The following is a 23,194-nucleotide window of genomic DNA, read 5'->3' on the forward strand; positions in this document are numbered from 1 at the left end:
TCTATTTGTAAATAAATGCAAATGCAAATTATACATTTTTTTTGCAAAAATAAAAAAAATAACAGATTTAAGAGCTGTTATCGTTAGTTATCCTTAGATAAAAAATAATTCCATCATCCAAAAATTTGTTATACTGTATTTAACGAACAGATGCTTTGGGATTAAAAAAAAAGGCTGACTACATTTGATTGTGTATCACCATGGCATTAAAACAAAATTCAAACAGTGTGTGAATAATAAAGGTTCACTAAACGTCTGCTGGCTATATCTATACATTTTCCTTGATAGCACTCTATTGCCTTCTTTTTAGCCTTTTTTTCAATTTCTCAGCTTAAAAAAGGCAAGGCACCGGGAGCTGAAAGTTACACACTTGGCCCTTCTTACCCTCCCACACTGTTCACACTTGGCCCTTCTTACCCTCCCACTTTTAAATTAGCCTCTACGGATCGCATTTCCTTTGATTTGAGCCATCTGAAGGCCTGTTGCTGCAATGCATTCTGCTGCTTTGCAACCTGGCAGCCTGAGGAGAATTTGGCTTCCCGGAACAGTTTCATTCAGCTTTTTTTTGTGCAAAAAAAGGTGCCGGAACACCGTTCTGAGCGTTTTATAGGGAATAAAGCCCTGGATATATCACATATAATTGAAGATTGTAATTAGTTGTGTGTGCACGTTCAGCAAGTGTGATGTATTTGTGCTGGCATTTCTAGGCCTCTTTCCAACCACATCCAGAAAAATTTGTAACAAACATTGGAATTCTTAAGGCCATGTTTGGTATTTCCCAGCAATCTGTTACTGGAAGGAAAAAGCAATCCCTGCTGCGTTACTGATCCCAGAGAAGCATTTGCATGTATGCAGGTATCCTTAGGGTGCCATAGTTATGAATGAGAAATATTGGTTGCAAAGTTGGCATTTCTGGATGTAATACTGATATTTTGGACTTATTTTTGTTTCTTTGCATGTTTGATATTTTAAAAAAGGCATATGCTATTGACTACGCTTATGCACATATGTAACATCTTTTGCTAGGATACATGACCACTGCTTGTCCAGAATGTGAAAAGTGAAAGATTGTGACTAAACAAAATTTTAATGTACAGATAATACCACCAGAAATTATTTTAGCCTTTTTAATAAATGTTGTTATTGATGTTAAGGTCACCATGGAAAACATCATATATTGTTATGTATATACTAGGTTAATTATTTAAAGACTGAAGTGCAACATAACTAGATTCTAAATAATCTATTGTTCAAACCACACAACAGTCCAAACAATAAAAGTAAAGTCCAATTAAGAATATTTCATTCTTAAGAATTGTTTAATTTAAAGTGGTTTAGTTGTATTAGATGGTTAGATTCAAAATAGTTTTCAAGAGTATGTACAAAAGATACTATTCTTTTTCTAGCATCAGCTAAATTAGACATATTACATTGAGAAAAATGTTTCTCATTTCTTTCCTGTTACCTTTACTGATTTCATTACAGAGATGTTAACATAGGAAATAGATTATTTTGTTATCTAATTTTACCTTCCAAAAGACAGAAGCAGATGAAAAATGTGAGGTTCTTGTTGGCTTTTTTGAATTAGCTGTTTTAGATTCTAAAAGTTTAGTTCCTAAAGAAGTAACCCTGTAAATAATTTTAATGTCCTCCTCTAGTGCAGGCTCTATGACTCGTGGACTTCAACTCCCAGAATTCCTGATCCAGCATGGCTCAGCTTGGAAACCTCTCCCTTTCCCCTCAGCATGGCTGGCTCAGGATTTCTGGGAGTTGAAGTCCACGAGTCATAAAAAAGGGCCAAGATTGCTTAGCCCTGCAATAGGCTTTCAAAGGGAGCTCTTTTTTTTTTTTTTTTTTTTGCAAAAAAGGTGCCAGAACACCGTTCTGAGCGTTCTACAGTATGAGAAAAAAAGCCCTGAATAAAGGAATATGAAAAGTGTTCTCTGAGGTTAAGAATTTTAAAATCCAGTTCTTGAAATCCCTACAAATACCTGTGCTGTTTTAATGCATCCAGTACTGGGAAGAAGATAAATTGTCATTTAAAATTATAATAAGTTGAGGCCTACTTGGAAAATTCTCTTAACAAACAGATTAAGCATCTCCCAAGTATTATACATTTCATTTTGGTTATTGCAATTTATCTGCCTCTTCCAAGACACAAACCACTGTAAGTCCACCATTCTAAAGCATTCCACATTCCCATATATTTCCTTTCCTCCTTCTGAACGTGAAAGCAGGGAAAATCAATGTTTTTAATTAATTAAAACAGTAACAACAACAACAACAAAAATGGCTTTGTAGAAGATGACTAGGCTGAGTCCGAGAGAGGGGTCAAACGCTTCATAACTCACGAGTCCCTGCACCCTCACAAGAGAAATACGGTAAGCCCAGCCCATCTTGAATGCCTCTCTTTGCCTTAATGGACAGTTGGTCAGATTCTTATAGCGAGCTTAAGCTTATACTCATTTGAACTGTCTGGATCTCCTGATTTCCTCTGCGCTTGACAGACTTGATCTGAACAAGGAATCAATAAGCAGCACAGCTAGAGAATTTAGACAGACAACTTAAATGCCGTGCATGGCAGAAGGAAAATAAAGTTATTTCAAACCTAGAGGAAAAGTGAAAGATTTAAAACAATCCACCTAGTTCTTCAGTGCTTGGGGTTTTTTTTGCTGATAGGCCTGTTATAATTTTGAAGTCTGGGGAGAGAACCTTGCTTTCTTCATTCTCATTATTTTCAGATACCTAAATAAGGAATAGTAAGGTTCAAGACGTGAATATTTATACATCTTAGGCTCTTCTCCGAATTACTTTAAACAGCTACCCAGAAGGGAGGGGCAAAATCACTATGGAATTGTTTAAATAGAGTTGGCTAAATTGTAGCTTAAGCCCTTAATTCATATGACTTTATATTAGCTCTGACTCTGGCATCTATAAGGGATGGGCTATAGGTTATAATTCACATTTTGGCACCACTTTGGTTTGCTGAAGGCATCTCTGGCCAGGATATATGGTTTTAGCTTTATACTCAGTAGAATATTCATTTACTTTAAAAAATAGTGGGCAATAACATTATTATTATTATGAGCTATTTAAATATAAATTGCACTTTTGGTTATAAAACTTTTTCCAAATTATTAAGATTACTATTAAAACAATGCATATTTGTGGATAGGAAGATGAACTGAATGGAAGATGTTAGTGCCCAAAAGATGGGTAAAAGATGAATCTAGCATTGGAAAGGAGGGGAAGAGAAGTAGGAGAGCAAAACACACCAGGCTTGGGGGGATCTAGGTGTGTAGCAGAGCTAGTACAACACTTGTGCTGATTTGTTGTTGAGGGGTTTGACTTTTTTTTAACCTCAGCTGCAGATAATATGTGTGTTCCTGTTTGTATAATTACTGTTAGTCGCTCAAGAGTCATGAATTTGATTTGGGCAGCCATATAAATTGATATAATAAACAAACTTGATGGCGGTGAGGTGAGACAAAACAACAACTGGATAGGAAGGAAAGAAGAGCCATTGAAATGTTACAAAAAGGATAAAATACACCAGGCAAACAAACCTCTTGCAAACTGAGGTTATTCTGCAAAGGTGTCTATGGTATACTTTTCAGTAGGTTGTGCAGTGAACAGGATTTGAAGGAGAAAAGGTGATTTGAAGTATGTCTGCGTGCAAACATCACAGCTGTTGGTAATTTCTTAAATGAACTGGAGCTATTCAAGGAAAGTTATATTAGATTTAAGAAGCTGACAACAGGATCATTTGTGCTTCTCAGCAGATGTACAAGGGGCCAATCTCTGCCCTCAATGTGCAGATAATTAGTTGCAGACAATCTTTGTGTTCCTGTTTGGGAGGTATGATACACTTGAGGAACAAGGTTAGGCACAAGGTACAGTATAGAAACTTTTTTTAATAATAATGCTGGGATTGTAGAATTAATTGATTCAAAACATATATCCGATCTACTCATTGTATTAGTTACTTTTAAAAACTTTGGAAGGTGGCTTCCGGTTCTGGATTTTCGGTGCAGCCAGACACGTGAGGGGGGCCCCTGTAAAGGGGTCGAAAGTCGCCCTGGAGGGGCGATGAGTGGGGGAGAGGTCTCTCCAGTCAGTGATAGAAGGGTGGCGGCCCTCCCGTCAGCCTGGAGCTACTCTCTGAACCGAAGAAGAAAGGATCGGCCACTCCCATAGCCCATCATTTAGCCGTTTCCTGCCGAAGCCAAAAGCACAACAAAGCACTTGAAAGCACTTGAAAACAAATCAGACAAATTAGTCTAAATTAGATTAATCAAGCCTAGTCCAGTTCACAGAGGCTTTCAGTGGATAAATGAGTACATGCTGCAAAGCACCTTCAAAAAAGTGTATGATAGACTATATAATATCTAGGCCAGGGGTCTCCAACCTTGCCCACTTTATAACTTGTGGACTCCAATTCCCAGAATTCCTCAGCCAGCATGGCTGGCTGAGGAATTCTGAGAGTTGAAGTCCACTATTCATAAAATGACTGAGGTTGGGGACCTCTGACGTAGGCAATATTATATAGCATCTTGAGCTGTGGTGGTGCAGCGGTTTGAATGCAGTATTGCAGGCTAACTCTGCTGACTGCCAGCAGTTCGATCCTGACTGGCTCAAAGTTGACTTCCGAGGTCTGTAACACGAGAACCCAGATTGTTTTTTTTTTGGGGGGGGCAGTATGCTGATTCTGTAAACTGCTTAGAAAGGGCTGTAAAGCACTATGAAGTGGTCTATAAGTCCTAGTGCTATGGCTACCTTATATTCTTATTACTGTATACTGTATAATAGTTATATAATATAATAATAATAATTATATCATATCTAGAAGACCAAATGTATTTTTATTTGTCCTATCCAGGTGCTTTTATAATCTGCTGGACGCCAGGATTAGTTCTGCTCCTCCTTGACGTTTGCTGCCCACAGTGCGACGTCCTAGCATATGAAAAGTTCTTCTTGCTGCTTGCCGAATTCAACTCCGCCATGAACCCCATCATCTACTCTTACCGGGACAAAGAAATGAGTGCCACCTTCAAGCAGATTCTTTGCTGCCAGCGCAGTGAGAGCGCCAGCGGACCCACAGAAGGCTCTGACCGCTCCGCCTCGTCGCTGAACCACACAATTTTGGCTGGTGTGCACAGCAGTGATCACTCCGTGGTCTGAACAAAATCCCACCCAGATAAATTTAGTGCTAGGCGAATGCCTAGTTAGTTACGAAGCTATGGGCAGCATTGTTGGCAGCCTTCGAAGCAAAGGGAATAACAACTTTTACAAGTTCTTACTCACTAATGGGTTATTGTGCTTGTTCACCAGTGCCCAGCCCACACAAATTCACTAGGCTAGCTTTTTTTTCCTTTTTTTTTTTAAAGAATAGCACAAGGAGCTCACATGGGGAGTTGAAAAATATTCCTACAAGTCATTTAGGTCATCCCAATTAGCCATTCATCAGTTGATGCTTTTACGACAGTCTTAGCACAAATCATTTCCACTTCTTTAAGCTTCATGGGTGCTCCATTGCCTTTTCATTTAGAGCCTAAAACTTTCTCTTCCCCCCTCACCCTAAATGGATTTCACTTAATAATCATCCCCCATCACTTTGCTTTGGGACACACATTTTCTGGACAAAGAATGAAACAGTTTTAGCTTACATTACAATGCCAGTAACAACGAGAACCGTATCAAAATAACAATGAGAAATAACTGCCTATGCCTTGTGTTTTATTAATGTTTGGAAGCATGTCGTGTATGTGCAGATGCATTTAATCCTCACAACGAAATCCATGCGATGTAATAGTGTTGTTGTCTGGCTATTTCGTCCCTGAAATTTCCATTGTCTCTAGTAAAGAGCAGAAGGAAGGCTGTAAGTTGCAACTTCCTTGTAGCCAAATACCTTAATGTGGAATAAAAAGAACCTAAAAGATTAGCTTCTACAAGAAGCACATTTTTGAGGCTGAGTCTGACTAAAGGGATTCTGCTTTTGGGTGGGGAAAAGCATTTCTTTGTTGTCTTGTACCAAGGGGAAGGTGTTTTTTGTTTGTTTTTTTAAATGAGAGCTGAGACTTTGTCAGATTTTAAGATCTGTCCCAGATTTTAGGGAAGGTTGATGCCACACTTCCAAAAATGGATGACTGAGAAGCAGGTCTGCTTTCTGGTGATCAAATGTATTATTTGGGGGGGGGGGTTCTTTTCCTTGCTAAAGTGTTCTGCGTGTGAGGATGGCTCTTTTCCCCCATTTTTCTTGATGTTTCAAACAGAAGCTATGGCATGGTGTTCAGTCTGTCCAAATGCTAGAGTGTGAGTGGAGAACGAGAGATTGACAGCTGCCCAGGGACATCCTAGGAAGACTTGCTACCTAATTAGGCAGCATCAGGACTAAGACTTGCCTCTTGAGATGGAAGATGAACCAAGACACTCTCCATCATTCTCCTCTGCATGCTTCTGCCACTCATTCATTGCCCAGATGGTCTGTAAAAAAAAATCCCTGAGGATTTCTCAGAGCTATGTAAACTGAGGTGATTACTGCAGCTGTCTGTACAAAATAGTTTTCATAGACATGATCTCACAATACATTTCTCCAAGGTTGCCTTTGGAGCAACACCTATATCAGAGGTCTCCCAACCCCCGGGCCATGAACTACTACCGGGCCGTGGCATGCCAGCAACCGGTCCACACAAACAAGCAAAGCCCCATCCGAGGGATGCAGGCAGCACACAAAACCGCACACTCTCCGGTCCGTGGAAAAACCTTTCTCCACAGAACTGGTCCCTGGTGCCCAAAAGGTTGGGGGCCTCTGACCTATATCACTCTGTGCCTTAGTTATAATGAAAAATATGATCTGGGTAGCAGGTCTGTGGGTATTGCGTAGACTACTGTCAACACTAATCTACCATCCAGAGTGAAAATATTTTGTAACGTGGGAGAACTGGTCTAGTAGCACCTCATACAGGCAGCTGTAAGATGTTTGAAAAAGCAAAGGGATGCTGGACCTGAAATGAATTATTATTTTTATAGTATCATCTAGTAATTGAAATAGCACCCCAATTTTACTATCTTAAGAATGAAAATTTTGGAGCACTGTTATGTAATTTTCTTACACCCAACTGTTTCCTTACTCAAAGTGCAATTCCATTCACAGTTTTTACACAGAACTCCATGAAATAAGTATTTGACAGTAGTCAAGTCCAACAAATAGACTTAAGAATGAGAAAAGCAACTTTTAAATATAACACTTCTCTTTGTAATTGTAAATTCTTAAGATCAAATAGCAAAATGTCTACACTGAAGGCTGAGGATTTTTTAGAAGAATTTTTGGGACCATTATAAATAATTGTAGAGTAATGTTATTTGCAGAAGTTCCCTTCTGTGTTGAAAAACTGCCTACATAAAAAAAATGCTTAGAATCCTTGTTGGAGACAAATCAATTGAATGCTTTCAAATGAAGGATAATAGATTTGAGCTAGTGTCATGTTTATTTGGATAGAGTAGGTAGATTTCTAAGAACAAAATATAGCAATGTCAAAAAGATAGACTATTTAGTGATGTACAAAGTGACTAGGTTAAAATTAAAGGGAAATGATCCTATCAGAGGGAATGTAGGGATCATGAAAGGTTCATCTAATGAAAAATACTATATTAATTTCATACTGAAATTAAGGTCAGTGAGCCCATTCTTCTTGACTTGTGTAACTTGTATAATAAAACAGGTCTGGCTGTTAGAAATTTTTAAAATACAGTACACGCTAAGCCACTAATAAAGTTTTTCAATAAGTATATAATATATGCTGTGTGTATCCTTTCATCGTTATTCATATTTGAAGAATTGTAATGAAAGTAGTCTTGTAGTAGCTGGAAAGTAATAGAAAGTGAAATCTCTTACTATCCTCTAGAAAAAGTTGGCAGTCCATACTCGCAATGGGGCAATCTGGCAGGGCATATGTATGCTAAGTAACACTTTGTGGAAATGCATATTGATACATTAGGAAGTTCCTTACAACCTGGATGGTCATTGGCTGCAAAAGTTCAATGACTTACACTGCACTTGATTAAACACTGAAGACTTGGTGATGCGTGTACAGTAAGCATGGGCTAGGAAGAACAAGTCTAAATCAGGAGCTTCCAAAATCTGGAGTGCATTTTTACCACATCCAGAATTATATACAGTTCAGGATTATATTTTAAATTTCAGAACAGACAGCCTGTACTGTGAAGCTAACCTCTGACAAATGAAGGCATTTAAATTCTGAAAAGCCTTTTAAATTACATGCAAATAATGTTATACTTTTATTTGGTCATATTGTTTCACAATTTTCCAGTAATGGAAGAAGAAGCTGCAGCAGAACAGGATTGTTTGCAGTTTTAAAATAGGCCTAGTTTCCAGCCAGGTATCTATGCAAAGGAGGCAGAGAAGAAATTGGAAAAGTTCAGCTTCAGCTGTGGAAATGTCATTTGCTTACAACTGAAGGAAGCTCCTAATGTTACCAGTCAATACAGCTTGTCACAGTTCCGATAGATGAGACCAATTAAAGCAGAACTCTGAGGCTTGAGTTTTCCTTTAAGAACATGTTTATTGGTTACAAAGTATCAGCCAAGAATAAAGTTCCCTCCAGAATAGTTAAACAGTATTACAAAGTTAAACTTCCCACCCCAGTACTATGCAATCAACTACGTTCCCCAGTAGGATAATTTGGCGGGCTTTTTAACATTAGGCTCAGCCCCCTCACCCAGTCTAAAAAACAGAAATGACCTTGGTTCCCACAGGACAGAGAATTGTTTAGGCTAGTACAAAAAGGCCACCTCTCTCCTCCCAATCTGGTGGCAACCGAAAACGAGCCAGAATGGCTTCAATCAGGTTCATTGCAGAGTTGACACAGCTACTGTGACTTCCTTTTTTTTGGTAGCATATGAAAATCAATGGGGAAAATTGCAAATGAGAAATAATGACATCTGGACTAACTCCCCTCAGAAGAAAATTGCAAATGAGGAATAGCAATGGACAACAAAGACCATGTCTGGCCCTATCCTTTTGCTTCAGGTGGTTTTTCTAAATATACTGCATGAGTTCATTCATGTAATATACCAAGATAAAAACCAAACAAACCTCATGGACATCTTGAACCACTAATTAAAAGGTAAAGTCTCCTTTGAGTCAAGCTTCACTCAGAAGATTCCCCTGGCCACTTCTATGCAGTTTTCTTGTCAGGAATTGAAGTTGTTTGTCCTGTTCTGTGATATTTGTTTTGATTTCCTGTCCAATCAACAGTTCTGGAATTCCAAGGTAATCTTTCCCCCAAGTGCTAATCTGGACCAATCCTGCTTGGATATTCCACTGAGACAGAAAAAAGTAATAGCTGAACTTAGCTCAGGTTTAATCTAGTCCATTGGGTGAACTCAGGAAATTCATTATGCGTATACTGCCAAAGTACTCAATAACTTCAGCTCTTTTTGGTTCCTTGAAAGTAGCAGTTTAATTCAGGATGCTACCTTTAAACCAAAGGAAAGCTATTTTGGAAGTGTTTTCTCTTTCATTTATATGATCCTTTGCAATTTTCAGAGGCATTGCATGAGTTTTATCTCTTGTCTAGTGCAAGGCAAAAGTTCTGATACATTAAGTGTGTTCTGTACTGCCCTTCCACTTTCATAACAACTGCAGTATTTCTTTTACAGTTTAGACAGCTGTCTGAAGACACATTTGCTTATCCTCTCACTGATCACACACAAAATGTCATCATTCTCTCACACAGAAAATTACTAATTTGACATCCCGTTAAAAAAAAGAACATTGTGTTGCTTTGGGCCTGTATTGGGGAATTTTTTATTTTTTAGTATTAAAGACCTGGAATTTCTTCATGATTGATTTACAGTATATCCCAACCTTTCATTCAGGTGCTCCAGTCAGTTCCTTTCCCAAATTCAGCTCAATCCTATTGTATTGTATTCCAACAAAAGAGCATGGAGGCCATGGCAGAGAAGACCCACTAAAGAGCTGTTTCTTACTTAGATAGCATTGGTCCATTACTTGGTAGCAAAAGCCATTTTCAAAGCTGCTTTTTTTTTTTAACCACACATATCCTCTAAACAACCACACCAGGTAGAGGAAAACCAAAAGGCCAGTTGTGGCAGGACTTTCCGCATGGTCAAAGTTTCTTTCTTTAAAGTCATGGTTAAGCAGCAGACAACCATTTGCACTCAAAAAATTCATCCGTCTACATCTTACTGTCAACTCTACAAATGAGCATGGCTGGAGCCATGTTCCTTTTCATTTTAGGTTGCCACATAAAACGGAGGGTGGGGGGGTTGCCCAGGTGCTTTGCTAGTCAAAATAATCTTTTATCCTGTGGGAACCAAGGTCATCGGCTGCTCACGATACTGCAGGCTGGGTGTTGTGTAAAAAGAAGATGTATTGGGGAACATAGTTGCTTGAATAGTTTTAGGGATGGGATTTTTTAACTTTGTATTGGGAAATTGTTACGTGTGTTTCCAGACTTGGTTTCACTTTTGACGTGCCGATACTTTGTACTAACTAAAAAAACATGTTCTTTGAGGAATTTGCAAGCCTTGGAATTCTGCTTTATTCATCTCTGTCTCTCAAAACCATGACACTTGCCCTTTTATATGATCTTGCACATTGTATTTTAGAGATGAAACCATTTTATTTATTTATTTTATTTATTATTTATTGCTAAGCAAGGCAGTTGTTAAGTGAGTCATGGGGACTTTTTTGCCATATTTTTTAAAGTTGTTAAGGGAATCACATGATTGTTAAGCAAATCCATCTTCCTCCATTGACTTTGCTTGTCAGATGCCAGCTGGTAAGGTTGCAGATGGCGATCACGTGACCATGGGATGCTGAAACTGTTGTAAATACATGCCAGTTGCCAAGAACTCAAATTTTGATTACACGACCATGGGGATGCTGCAATAGTCATAATTGTGAGGAATGGCCATAAGTTACTTTTTTCGGTGCCATTGTAAATTTGATGATTGCTAAACAAATGGTTGTAAGTCAAGGGCTACCTATAAAGAACATTTTTAAAATTTTAAGTGACTTATTTCTGTCAGCTCTAGTTAAAATGGATTTTCCCTGTAGTCAACTGTAAATATGCATATCTGCAAATCTACGCATATTTCTATCAGATATGAAACCTGTGCTAATTCTAAAGCAGGGTTGAAAAGTTCATATCTCCTCAAATACAATCCCAACCACCAGTGTCAAGGATTTTGGATTGTGAGAGCTATATTTCAGCCATAAACAGAGGATAAAATCTCCCCATTTCTGGTTTAAGGTTGTTTTTTCCCCTCAATCAGAATTACAGGAAAGCTCTTTTGACTATTCCAGTTAATATACTTTCCTTCTTCAGAGAATCCCATTTGTACTTAAGCTCAATTTTATAGTTATGGATAAAAATTATGGTTTTGTTTTACAAAATTCTTTTTAAAGGTTCAGCTTAAATATACCTGCCACAAAAATATTCTAAGAATGCATGTCATTTTAATCCATGTAGCTTTCTTGAGATTTGAACTATTCCACTGTATATCATAAGACTCTTTAATTTGGTAGTTTCCCAACTGCCTCTGTCAAAACTCAATTTCTTAGCAAAAAATAAAGTCTGAGGTTATCCATAGGTCAGCCTAGTATGTATCTATTGGCAGTGTTGTTTAAACATGTGATGGTGACATTTATGCAACTTTCTAAAGCCAACGTTCCTACAAAATATTCCCCCCCAAAATGCCAATTCTTGCTGTTCATATTCCATATTATGCCTTCATATTCCCTCTATAGATGGGGAGAATTAAAGACAAGGGCCTCTTCAGGAGAGGCCAAAAGAATCAAGAAAGTGGTTTGACTGAATATTTGAAGCCATGATTCTTTCTGATATATGTGTGTAATGTACTTTGAAACAGAGGAGGGTTTGATCTTGACTTTTTTCGAAAGGTCCAATGAATTTCCCTTGACTAAAGGAGAACAAACAGCTAAATGAAACACAGTTGTTGGCTTGACTTACTGCAATATTTCATACAGCAATAAGAAATCCATCACTCATTGATGCAGGAATAGGTCCCATTAACCACTCTGGAAATTCCTTTTGAGTATGGGTAGTTCTTAATTTATAACTGAAATTACGTTAGACCCTTCAAAAGGTACTTATAACCCAGTTTCCAAGATACAACCACTACAGTGCCTCTCCCCCGCTGTAACTGCCCTCCTTGTACTGGTTGCTTCTGCTGACCAGCTTTAGGTTCCCTTGCCAGTTGAACAGCAGCCCTGGGAGCTAGCCAAGGCCTGGGGAACTCCAAGGGACATGAAGCAGAGCACCAGATGCCTCAGTGGTGGAGGAGACCTTGAGAGGCCTGGTGCAGGCAGCCTTGAGCCGGTGTTAGGCCTGCAAGAGCCTCCCACACCCCTGAAGCACCCTGTAGTCACTTAATGACCAGCACTTTCGTTTGCATTGGGGAGAGCAAGGATGGGGGGTGTCATTAAGTGAGATGCTTCACTTAATGACCATTGCAATGTGACTGTCAGGGAATTGGGCAACAGGTGTCAGAGACGCTGACACAAACTTGTAGCTGTGCATAAATAAATATGTTTTACATCTATATGTACAGCAAACTAGATAAGTTTAAGTTTAAGTTTATTGAATTTTTATACCGCCCTTCTCCCGAAGGACTCAGGGCGGTGAACAGGGCGTATGAATAAAAATACAAAAGTACAAAAGTTAAAAAAAAGGATTAAATTATTGCCCAAATTAAAACAATCAAAATATACAAATATTAAAACCCTGACTCCCCATCAGGCCAGGCCAGCTTGTTCGAATAAATGGGTCTTTAACCCGCACCGGAAGGAGCGAAGATCTGGTGCCATCCGGAGCTCAACCGGCAGTTGATTCCACAAAGCCGGGCGATTCCACAAAGTCAGGCGAACAGGAGCATCATGAGGTAAAGCCATAGAACAGACAGGGAAGAAAAGAATAAAAGGTGGGGGAAAAGGGAAACTCCCCCTCCAGACCCCAGCAACCAATCAGAGTGCAGATTGTCTCACACAGGAACCAGCGCTCTCCAACAAATAAACTACCATTGTGTGTTCTGGCTCATTGCACAGCCCCTCTGCTCCAGTTACTAAATTTAAATATCTTAACAGACTATAACGGGCAGGCTCCATTGTGGTCATAAGCTGAGGACTACCTGTAACTGCACAGGGTTGTCCTATTAACTACACTTGGCCTCATTTTCTATCTAAACCTCTGCTCTTAGGTTACTAAGAAAGGTGACCTGCATAGTATATTCCATATTAATTCTCTTTTAAACTGCTGCTTATTGCTGGGCTGGCTAAAAGAGAGTTAAATCTGAAAACAAACATAGGTTTTAGTTTCACAATCAAAGTTGTGATTGTTGTTTGGCTTCCTGATACTATGATGAGCCTGTCTATTGCACAAAGAAAAAAAAATATCTTGTGTTCTTGGAAGGTGATACAAAATTGTGGAATACTTGTTTGGACAGTGGTCTTTTGAATTCAGGACCATATTAAAATGGAGACTTGCTTTAAAATCTTTTGGAAACTCTACAAAATGAAATAATAAGAATAGATAAGCTGTATGGAATGCTCCTTTTAAACAGAACAACAGGATAGATTTATTATATTTCTCTTGGAAAGCAAGAAACAATACAAGGTCAACTCACCTTACGGTGCCAGAGAACAGGGTTTTTTAAAAAAATATTTATCCTAATACAATAAAAAGAACAGAGGTTTAGCCCATTGGAAAGGTTTGGCTTGTTCAATTGCACTAACTTACCAAAAGAAAGAGGGATACGGTGGCTCAGTGGGTTAGGACGCTGAGCTTGTCGATCAGATGGTCGGCAGTTTGGCGGGTCGAATCCCGAGTGCCGCGTAACAGAGTGAGCGCCTGTTACTCGTCCCAGCTTCTGCCAACCTAGCAGTTCGAAAGCACGTAAAAATGCAAGTAGAAAAATAGGGACCACTACGGTAGGAAGGTAACAGCGTTCCGTGTGCCTTTGACGTCTAGTCATGCCGGCCACACGACCACGGAGACGTCCTCGGACAAGGGCTGGCTCTTCGGCTTTGAAATGGAGATGAGCACTGGCCCCTAGAGTTGGAAACGACTAGCACGCATGTGCGGGGGAACCTTTACCTTTACCTTTACCAAAAGAAAAAAAAATCAGTTGTAGGGGATACTAGAAGATGATAGCATTAGGGCCTGGATCTTACTTGCACAACCAGCATTTATCTTTTTCTGCCTATGATGAAAATATAGATAGATAGTTTTCAACTTAAGGCAGCAATTGGTACCAGAATTTCCATTGTAAAGTGATATGATCATAAAGTGTGTCTGTATCTGTTAATGACAGCAATCCCTGCAGACCCAGTTGCCATAGTTAGGTAAATCCCACCATCATCATACTGGCTTCTCACAACCAAGTCATTGTGGAATCTGGCAGGAAATTGCAAGTTCCAGGTTGCTCACATGCAGATCAGCAGACTGGTCAGTGGCTTCTGCTGGGTAAGAGAAGGGGCATGAGGGCGGGAAGGAGACATGGTGAGGTTTGGGGAAAGAAGACGGGTGAAATGTGTATTTCATTAAAATAAGAAACTGAATTTCAAAACGGGCTAAGAACTTTTTAAGTTGTTAATGCAGATTGATTTTTATAATTCTTTCTGATTGCTTATGCCCCCGCCCCCTTCCCTTTCTTTGTTCCTCAACTCTGCTGTGCATCGTACACATACCAAAGTTGAATTTGAACTCAAGAAATAGGACCTCCAGGTTAATCATTTGGATTTTGGAAACTATCATCCCGACGTCTCTGGAAGATGTCAAACTGGGAAGAGGCTGATTAAACAATCTTTTCTCAATGGGAAAAAAAAATAATTCTTTCGTGGAATCATCCATTTGATTCCATTATATACGTCCTATGTTTTTGAAAAAAAAAGAGCCGTATCTTTCCAAATCCTTTAAAACATTTTAAACACCGCTGCCAAATTAGGAAACTCTTGGGCTTATTCAGTTTGTTGGTTGGAACGGGGGCCAGGAGGGAGGGGAGGGGGTAGAAACATTGTTTCAAAATGGGTGCTTAATTATACAGTAAGTTAGGCAAGAAAAATATATTTGTACAACATCGTGCTGAGTCAACATATGGTTTGGAATAAACAACAGCCTCATTAGTTTGGCGTGATGGTTTCTGTCCTGGAAGTCACTGCAATTGAAACGTTGCAGCTTGCAATAGAAGAGGCTGTGCCAATCCCTAAAAGGGTGTTTTTCTTTGTCAGATATTCAAGGAAATATGGTTTCCAACAAATACCATGAGCTGAGCTTCTGACCAAAGGAATGCTGTGCTGATTTGCTGGATTGGGTAACAGTAGCTTCTGTCCATCAGAAGATCAAGAGACAGGTCAGTGTTCCATTGAGCAAGAATGATGTGCTCGCAGGGATGACCCATACATCTCTGTTGGACCTCTATGGAGAAAGTTCAGTTCAATCCACTCAATCCAAGAAAATGCATGCTTATTTTAAAAGGCACTTCCTGAAAAGGCAACACGCTCCATTCAACGATGTGCCTTTGATGTCTGTTGTTATTGTAACTGCCGGCATCTTTCCGGAATCATTGGGCTTTCTACCATATGCAACAAGATCTTGGGTTGGGTAACTCGCTGATCTGATCCCGTAAAACCCTTTTTGTAAAATAATACAATTCTGTTGCAAAAGCAATTTAAACGTTAGGGCTAAAACAGCAGCTGGTTATTTTTTCTGCCTTCTGAAACCCTGTCCCCAACGTTGGCTCAAGATACGTGGCACCTTTAGGCCACATTGGCTAATGGCATCCACTGCCATCAATTGAAGATGTACATTTGTAGAATGATTCTCAAGGAGGGGCACTGCAGGATCCTCTACGCCAGGGGTCCCCAACCCCCAGGCTGTGGACCAGTACCAGTCCATGGCCTGTTAGAAACTGGGCCACACAGCTGGAGGTGAGCAGCGGCTGAGTGAGCAAAGCTTCATCTGTATTTGCAGCTGCTCCCCAGCACTGGCATCACCACTTCAGCTCCACCTCAGATCATCTGGCGTTCGCTTCTCATAAGAGCGCAAAGCCTACTGTAAACTGCGCATGTGAGGGATCTAGGTTGCGTGCTCCTCCTTCCCCCCTGCCTGGTCCATGGAAAGATTGTTGTGCACGAAACCAGTCCCAGGTGCCAAAAAGCTTAGGGACCGCTGCTGTAAACTTTGGCACCCTAGGCTAGTGCCTACTCAGCCTTAGCCTAAGGCCAACCTTGCATGTCTCAAGGTACAAATGTTCAATTATCTGAATGATAAGGAGGTGCAGTGAGATTTCATGTGAGTGCTCCTTTTGCATCCTGTCTGTGATTGCATCAGAAAAATGAAATCTTTCTGATCGCATAATTAGGAATTTGTAGGGCCTTACAAGTCCACAGCTGCAATTTACATCCTATTTCTTGGACCAGCTACCCTGGGATTGTAAGTGAATGTGAAAGGATTTTCAGCCATTCCATAGCTCTGCAGACTTTTCACCAGGGGTGAATTGCACTTGGTGTTTTCCTCAACAGACTGTCACATGTCTGGACCTTAAGAACTTCCTGTTCTTTTCTTGGAGACACACTGTATCGTTCTGCTCTCTGGGCTGAAGATCCCCACCCTCCTCCTCCTCCTGTAATCCAACCCTGCCTGTCTCATTTCTTGGCATCCCATATCATGAACTCAACCCAGCTCCAAAATACAACTGGTAAATTTAGAAGTCAGTGATACCATTGCCAAGGAGAATGAATGATACTCTTTTCATTCACTAACCCTACTGGATCAGCTCTTCACCAAGCTATTTGTTTACACAGGATGTTGATCCTCCAGCTAAAGTCACAAAAATTCAAAGTCCTCTGTGACTAAAACATGCCGTGTATTCCCCTTGCAGTCAACATCAATATATGAGGCCTGAAATGAGCTTATATTTGCAGTATTTCCACAACAGCTGTTATGTTTTAACCACATGTAAAATTGTCATTCATAACAAGCTGTGAATCAGTGTGCAAGCACAGTTGCTACCCATTCATGCTTTATGTGATGGTGGATTATATGACATGAAGTGTGCATGTTTGTAGTCCCAGAACTAATATGGCAGTCAAAAATTCGGCAACACTAATATAAGTGACTGATATTTAATTGTTGACTGCTTCTGGAATACCATGTAAATATCTACATATCAATGAGTGGGACTGAATTTTTAGACAGAAAAATCTGATGTATTTTCCCATGACCTTTTCTCTGGGGACAAATTCCCATAGTATTCAAACCAAATATAAAGTCAGCTGTAAGAAAAATCATTTAAAACAGAGGTGAGCAATTCATAGCTCCAAAGGGCTGCACTCTGGAAATCTGATACTAACCAACCAGACTGCAAAAACATAATTCTTCATATTAAAAAAGTAATATATTTGATTCTTTGTTTAGCAAGTTCATATGCTGTCCAGTTCCTTAATGGCTATGAATGTCCTAGAAAAATACTAGAAAAACACTAATAAAACATTTAAATAAGAACTATAAAGCTGTTCCCCCACAAAAGTGTAAACATGAAAATATTAGATTGTTAAAATAAGTATGTTTTAAGTCCATTTATGAACCTTGGGATAGAGGGAGCTTGTTTCAACTCTGGTAATAATATATTAGTACACGATAGGTTTGCCACTCAGAAAGATTACTTTTTTTGCTTTTCATGTAAGCCAGCTTTGAGGAAGAACTACAACAGACAATATGCCATTTAAAATAAGGCTCCGACAATCAATGTAAAATAAAGTTTATTTCTATGTTTTATGAAACAAAAGTTACAAAACTAGAAACAGGTTTATACATTGCATACATTGCTTACCAGAATCACTCCTTGATAGGGTATCTTTGTAATGGTGGGCAAAGCTATGGAAAAAGGAAAACTTGCATCTCCTCATCAAGCCCCAGTTAATGTCACACAAAAAAACCTAACTGCTCTAGACTTTGGAGTTTGGCTTTTGAAAATTCTGATATGTCTTATTGTTTAAATATGCCCATCCCAACTGCCTGAAAAGTCGTTCTCTTCATGTTTGTGAGAGCCTTTGCATTTGTCTTTAAACAAAATGGCAGAAGATAATGAGATTTGGGCCACTATTTCTATGAGTAAATGTTTCTGATTTGTCACTCCCTGTTTGATTTGCATGCTATCTGGTTATACAGAACTAGCAAATATTGATTTTTGAGGCTTGGGTTCACCAATCACACAAAACCTTCCAATTCACCCTTTCTGGATTCTACTTGGCTTCCCCATTCAGTATTTAAATTCAAGCATAAACTTTAAATTTCTTGTTTTAGGAATGTGCTTTGGTTAACCGGACTGATATCTTAATTCAGAAATCTGATACATTATCAGTAAAGCAGCAATAATCTAGTAAGCAATATGAAATGAACCTGCACCCACCTCTACAAGTCCAAATGACATGGTGGGAACGTAGCATGAGATATATTAAAATACTCAAAATCAAATGAGAGAACACTATAAAAGGCAACGTAATCTTCCCTTGAACAATAATTTAATCTGGTGGACTTGTGACAAAGCAAAGAAATATTATAGTAGTATTCACATCTTAATACAGAAGGTTCTTAGAGTGAATATAAAGATAAAACTAGAGACTTTTGGGTTTAATGGGAAAAGATTTTGGGGGGAAAATGGGACTTTGATCTTATAGTTTATTATAGTTATAGTTTATTTGATTTATATACCGCCCTTCTCCTTGGTGGGACTCAGGGCGGTTCACAGGGCATACATAAGAAACACTATACAAAAATTAAAAAGAATTAAATCCATGCCCAATTAAAACAGAAGTACAGATTAAAAACAATTAAAAGCCCATAATCCCCCATCAGGCCAGACCAGCTAATTCGAACAGATGGGTCTTCAGGCCCCGACGGAAAGTTCGAAGGTCTGGTGCCATCCGGAGCTCCACCGGCAATTGATTCCATAAAGCCGGAGCCCCCACAGAGAAGGCCCTCCCCCTGGGGGCCACCAGTCGACATTCCCTGACTGGCGGCACCCTGAGGAGGCCCTCTCTGTGGGAACGCACAGGGCGGAGGGGAGTCGATGCCGGCAGCAGGTGGTCCCTGAGGTAACCCGGACCCATGCCATGTAGGGCCTTAAAGATCGTGACCAACACCTTGAACCTCACCCGAAAGACAACTGGTAACCAATGCAGCTCGCGGAGCAAAGGTGTAACATGGGAGTACCGGGAAACTCCCAAGACAACTCTCGCGGCCGCATTCTGTACATTATATAGGTTTGATGCTATTATCTTATTCTACTGCACCAAAAGGAGTTGGAAATCAACACCTTTTCTTTCTTTCTTTCTTTCTTTCTTTCTTTGCTTTGCCCTACACTTTTCCCTTCCCTTCTCCTTTCCTTAGTTTCCCATTATTTTCGTTTGTATTTTTGTATTTTATATTGTATTTGGATAAACTAATAAATTTGTTTGTAACCAAGACTGTATTTATTAGCAATAGCAATAGCACTGAGACTTATATACTGTATACGCTTCACAGTGCTTTACAGCCCTCTCTAAGTGGTTTACAGAGTCAGCCTATTGCCCCCAACAATCTGGGTCTTCATTTTACCGACCTTGGAAGGATGGAAGGCTGAGTCAACCTTGAGCCCTGTCAGGATCAACCTGCTGGTAATCAGCAGAATTAGCCCGCAAGACTGCCTTCTAACCACTGTGCCATCATGGCTCTAATATTTAATCAAAATAATAGCTTCTAATCTATGCACATAATAGCATTCACCACTGAAATATATATAGCCATACAACTAGAGGCTAATAAGCATCATAGACTTTCACTCTCTATTACCCACTAATAATACCACAAAGGTTGGAATGCTAGGCTAGAAAGAGCCACATTTTCTCTTCAACTCCACCGTTACATCATCACCAAAATTCACCAGAATGAGGCCAACCCACAGAATACCAATGTAGACTTTATTAGGGAAAAAGCTATGAAAACATTTATTTACCTTTCACCACTTGTATGACTCCGTTCTTAATAAAGCCTCCAATAGGGCATTGATGTTTGCTTTTAGCCTTGGTTAAGAAATCCATTAAGAGATTTGGGATTATGGCCATATAATCTAGGTGTTTGTTTTCGGTCCTAGAAGAACGTGAGCCAGATGTGGGATTCAGTGAGGGAAATAAGGAGCCGGTAATGGGCAGCTTCGTGAGATATCTCAGAAAAGAGCAAATGCAACCAGCTGGTTCTAAAACTTCTCAATGTACAATAGCAAGGCCTCCTGCTGAATCTAGCTTTAAACAAAATCCTCCTTAAGAAGATGGCTTGGGGTGCAGAATATGGGTGAGAAGTTATGAAAACGCGATTAGTAACAGATATTAGAAATGTACCCTGAATTTGACAAACTAGGAAATTCAACAGTCCATATCCTCCAGTCACTAAATTATGAACTGAAAAGAACTTTTGTGCAAACTTTCACTGCACGGTTGTTTTTCCCTCTCCAAACAGGGTTGTTGTTGTTGGGTTTTTTTGTTTCAGAGGCATAGGGTCTACCCGACATGCACAAACGTCTTCCATTTTCATTCCAGCTATAGCTGTGCTATTTATCTGACTCCATTAGAACAGCCTTCTCTGCATCTGGGGAAAAATCACTTAGTGATGGAACCTACAGTTTCCACGGTACAGCAGTGGTCTCAAAATATAGTCCCTCATGTCACCTATTAAACAATTTGAGAGAAAACAGGAAAGACCACTGTCCAAAGGCCCATACAGTCAGAATACGATACAAAACTAGATCAGACAATGTTCAGATTCAGGTAAAACAACTATATACGTGTAAAATCAACAGTCATGTCCTTGTTCTGGAAATCACTAAGAGTTGGTTTTTCAGAAATAAATCGGAAGCTTGAAACACCTGAGGTTTCTTGTCCGCTCTCTTAACCTATTTTGTACTTGAGGTTCTGCTACCGAGTTAGCTGTTATTTCGTTTTTAGTATCCATTTTGATGTAGAATGTATTTTCTAAACCCTCTTGGGTTCTGGGGTGTGGCAGAAAGTTTTTTTTTAAAAAAAAAGTTTTAAAACTAAAAATGATATTTAGATAATGAGTTACTTTTTTAAAAAAAATGTAGCAATGTCTCTTGCGGACCATGCTTCCCTTTCCTATGGGGAACACTGCCTGAATCACAATGACAAAGACAGATGATGTGATAGGTGCAAGCTCTTTCTTTTTCCAAATTTAAACATTCAGGAAAGAAGTAAGGAACCGCTACCTTCAAAACCTATCTTTGCCAACAAAATTCCCACCACCATCCTTACCGCAATGTATTGGACTGCAGTAGTCAGTCTGGGAATTCTCAGGTTTGTTATCCAATACACCTGAAGGGAGTCCCTTGGGAGTCCCTTGCTCGAGAAAACAGTTCACACCTGTTCGGCAGCCATTGCCCTCTCGTACATTCTCTCCAGAATACGGTGGATGCCTGCGAAGCTCGGCCTATCCGAAGGCAACTTGCTCCAGCAAAGGCGCATCAGGTTGTACAGCTCCAAAGGGCAGTTATCTGGGCACGACAGGATATTTCCATCTCTTACGTAATAAATGACTTCCTCGTGAGCCATCCCGTAATAGGGTTGCATGCCAAAGGCAAAAATTTCCCACAGGACCACTCCATAGGCCCAGACATCAGACTCTGTCGTGTAGCGGTTGTAGAAGATCGATTCAGGGGGCATCCAACGTATGGGGATGGCATCGTTCTCATTGGCTTTGTAATAGTCCGCTGAGTACATATTTCTGGAGAGACCAAAGTCGGCAATTTTAACCACCATGTTTTCTCCTACCAAACAGTTTCTCGTGGCCAGATCCCGGTGCACAAACTTGCGTTCTGAAAGATAGGCCATTCCGGCCGCTACTTGTTTGGCAATGCAAAGTTGGTCGGTGCAAGAAAGAGTGGGCACGTTAGGGCTGGAGGGTCTGATCTTTGGCTCAAGGTTGTTGCCGCTCGGGTTACAGAGGCTGCGCGGTGATTCGTTTCGCAGGTATTCATTCAGGTCTCCGAACGCCATATATTCGAAAAGCAGGCACATTGGCTTTCCGACAGCACATACCCCTGAAAGCAAGAATCTCTATTAGACAAAACATGATATTTGTTTGCCGTCGTTTCATCAGCAAGAGCAAAGAGTCATTTCATATGCCAGGAAACAGAAGAGTTGAAAAAAATACTACCTGTCAGTTCTCTTCGTAGTTCACGTCTCATGATACAGGTAGACCTCGACTTACAACAGTTCATTTAGTGACTGTTCGTGAGTTACAACAGCACTGAAAAAAAAGTGACTTATGACTATTTTTCACACTTAGACCACTGCAGCATCTCCATGGTCATGTGATGAAAATTCAGATGCTTGGCAACTGACAAATATTTATGACAGTTGCAGTGTTCTGGGGTCACGTGATCATCTTTTGGGATGTTCTGTCAAGCAAAGTCAGTGAGGAAGCCAGATTTACTTAACAACTGTGTTACTAACTTAACAACTGTAGTCATTCACTTAACAACTGTGGCAAGAAAGGTAATAAAATGGGTCAATACTCACTTAAAAACGATCTCACTTGGCAACAAAAATTTTGTGCTCAGTCATGACTGTAAGTCAAGGACTGTCTGTATATTGTTTTCTCTAACAAATTATGCTTCCCCAACATTGTTGGCTTACCAGATGTGATGAGAACTGTAGCTTAACCCGCTGGGAAATTGCCAGGTTGAGCTATCAAAAGGGAAGATTGCTTTTCCTGTTATGAAATCACTGCCGTGCGACGGGCAACCATATAAATTCTTAGAATTAAATATAAATCAATAAATACATAAAATTAAATCTGCAAGAGAGAAGAGCTATCCTAAAGAAAAACAGATGTTTTAAAGACTCATTATTTATAGGACAGAAATAACCATTTCATGATGGTGGAAAAGAGGAAGAGAAAGAAGAGGGAGAAAGAAGAGGCTGTGTAAAAAAATATATGAATTAAAACAAATGGCCAGCACCACACTTCCTCTTTGAAAAGTAGCAAAGATGCTTTTCTTGCTCTTGAAAAAAAAATCCCAAAACAATGATTTTTTTTTTCTCAACAGCACTAGCAACAGATCCCACCTTTTAAAA

The 23,194-nt window shown here is 39.7% G+C and overlaps 2 protein-coding genes across 3 annotated transcripts in view; one reads left to right on the forward strand and one right to left on the reverse strand.

Annotated features, from left to right (window-relative positions):
* The window catches only part of LPAR1 (lysophosphatidic acid receptor 1), a 73,592-nt gene extending 65,832 nt beyond the window's left edge, over positions 1-7,760 (forward strand). For both annotated transcript variants that reach the window (XM_081321322.1, XM_081321321.1), the window contains one exon: positions 4,880-7,760. In XM_081321322.1, coding sequence (XP_081177448.1) covers positions 4,880-5,181 — 302 coding nt within the window. In that variant the 3' untranslated portion in view covers positions 5,182-7,760. The remainder of the gene's footprint in view (positions 1-4,879) is intronic.
* Positions 7,761-21,171: 13,411 nt separating this feature from the next.
* Positions 21,172-23,194, reverse strand: part of MUSK (muscle associated receptor tyrosine kinase) — a gene marked incomplete at its 5' end in the record, with an annotated part of 52,544 nt that continues 50,521 nt past the window's right edge. Inside the window, one exon of the mRNA XM_081318902.1 lies at positions 21,172-22,155. Within this exon, the coding sequence (XP_081175028.1) occupies positions 21,473-22,155 (683 nt within the window). The 3' untranslated portion in view covers positions 21,172-21,472. The remainder of the gene's footprint in view (positions 22,156-23,194) is intronic.

The sequence above is a fragment of the Vipera berus genome (assembly GCF_964194415.1).
Source record: "Vipera berus genome assembly, chromosome: 2".
NCBI classification, from domain to species: domain Eukaryota; kingdom Metazoa; phylum Chordata; class Lepidosauria; order Squamata; family Viperidae; genus Vipera; species Vipera berus.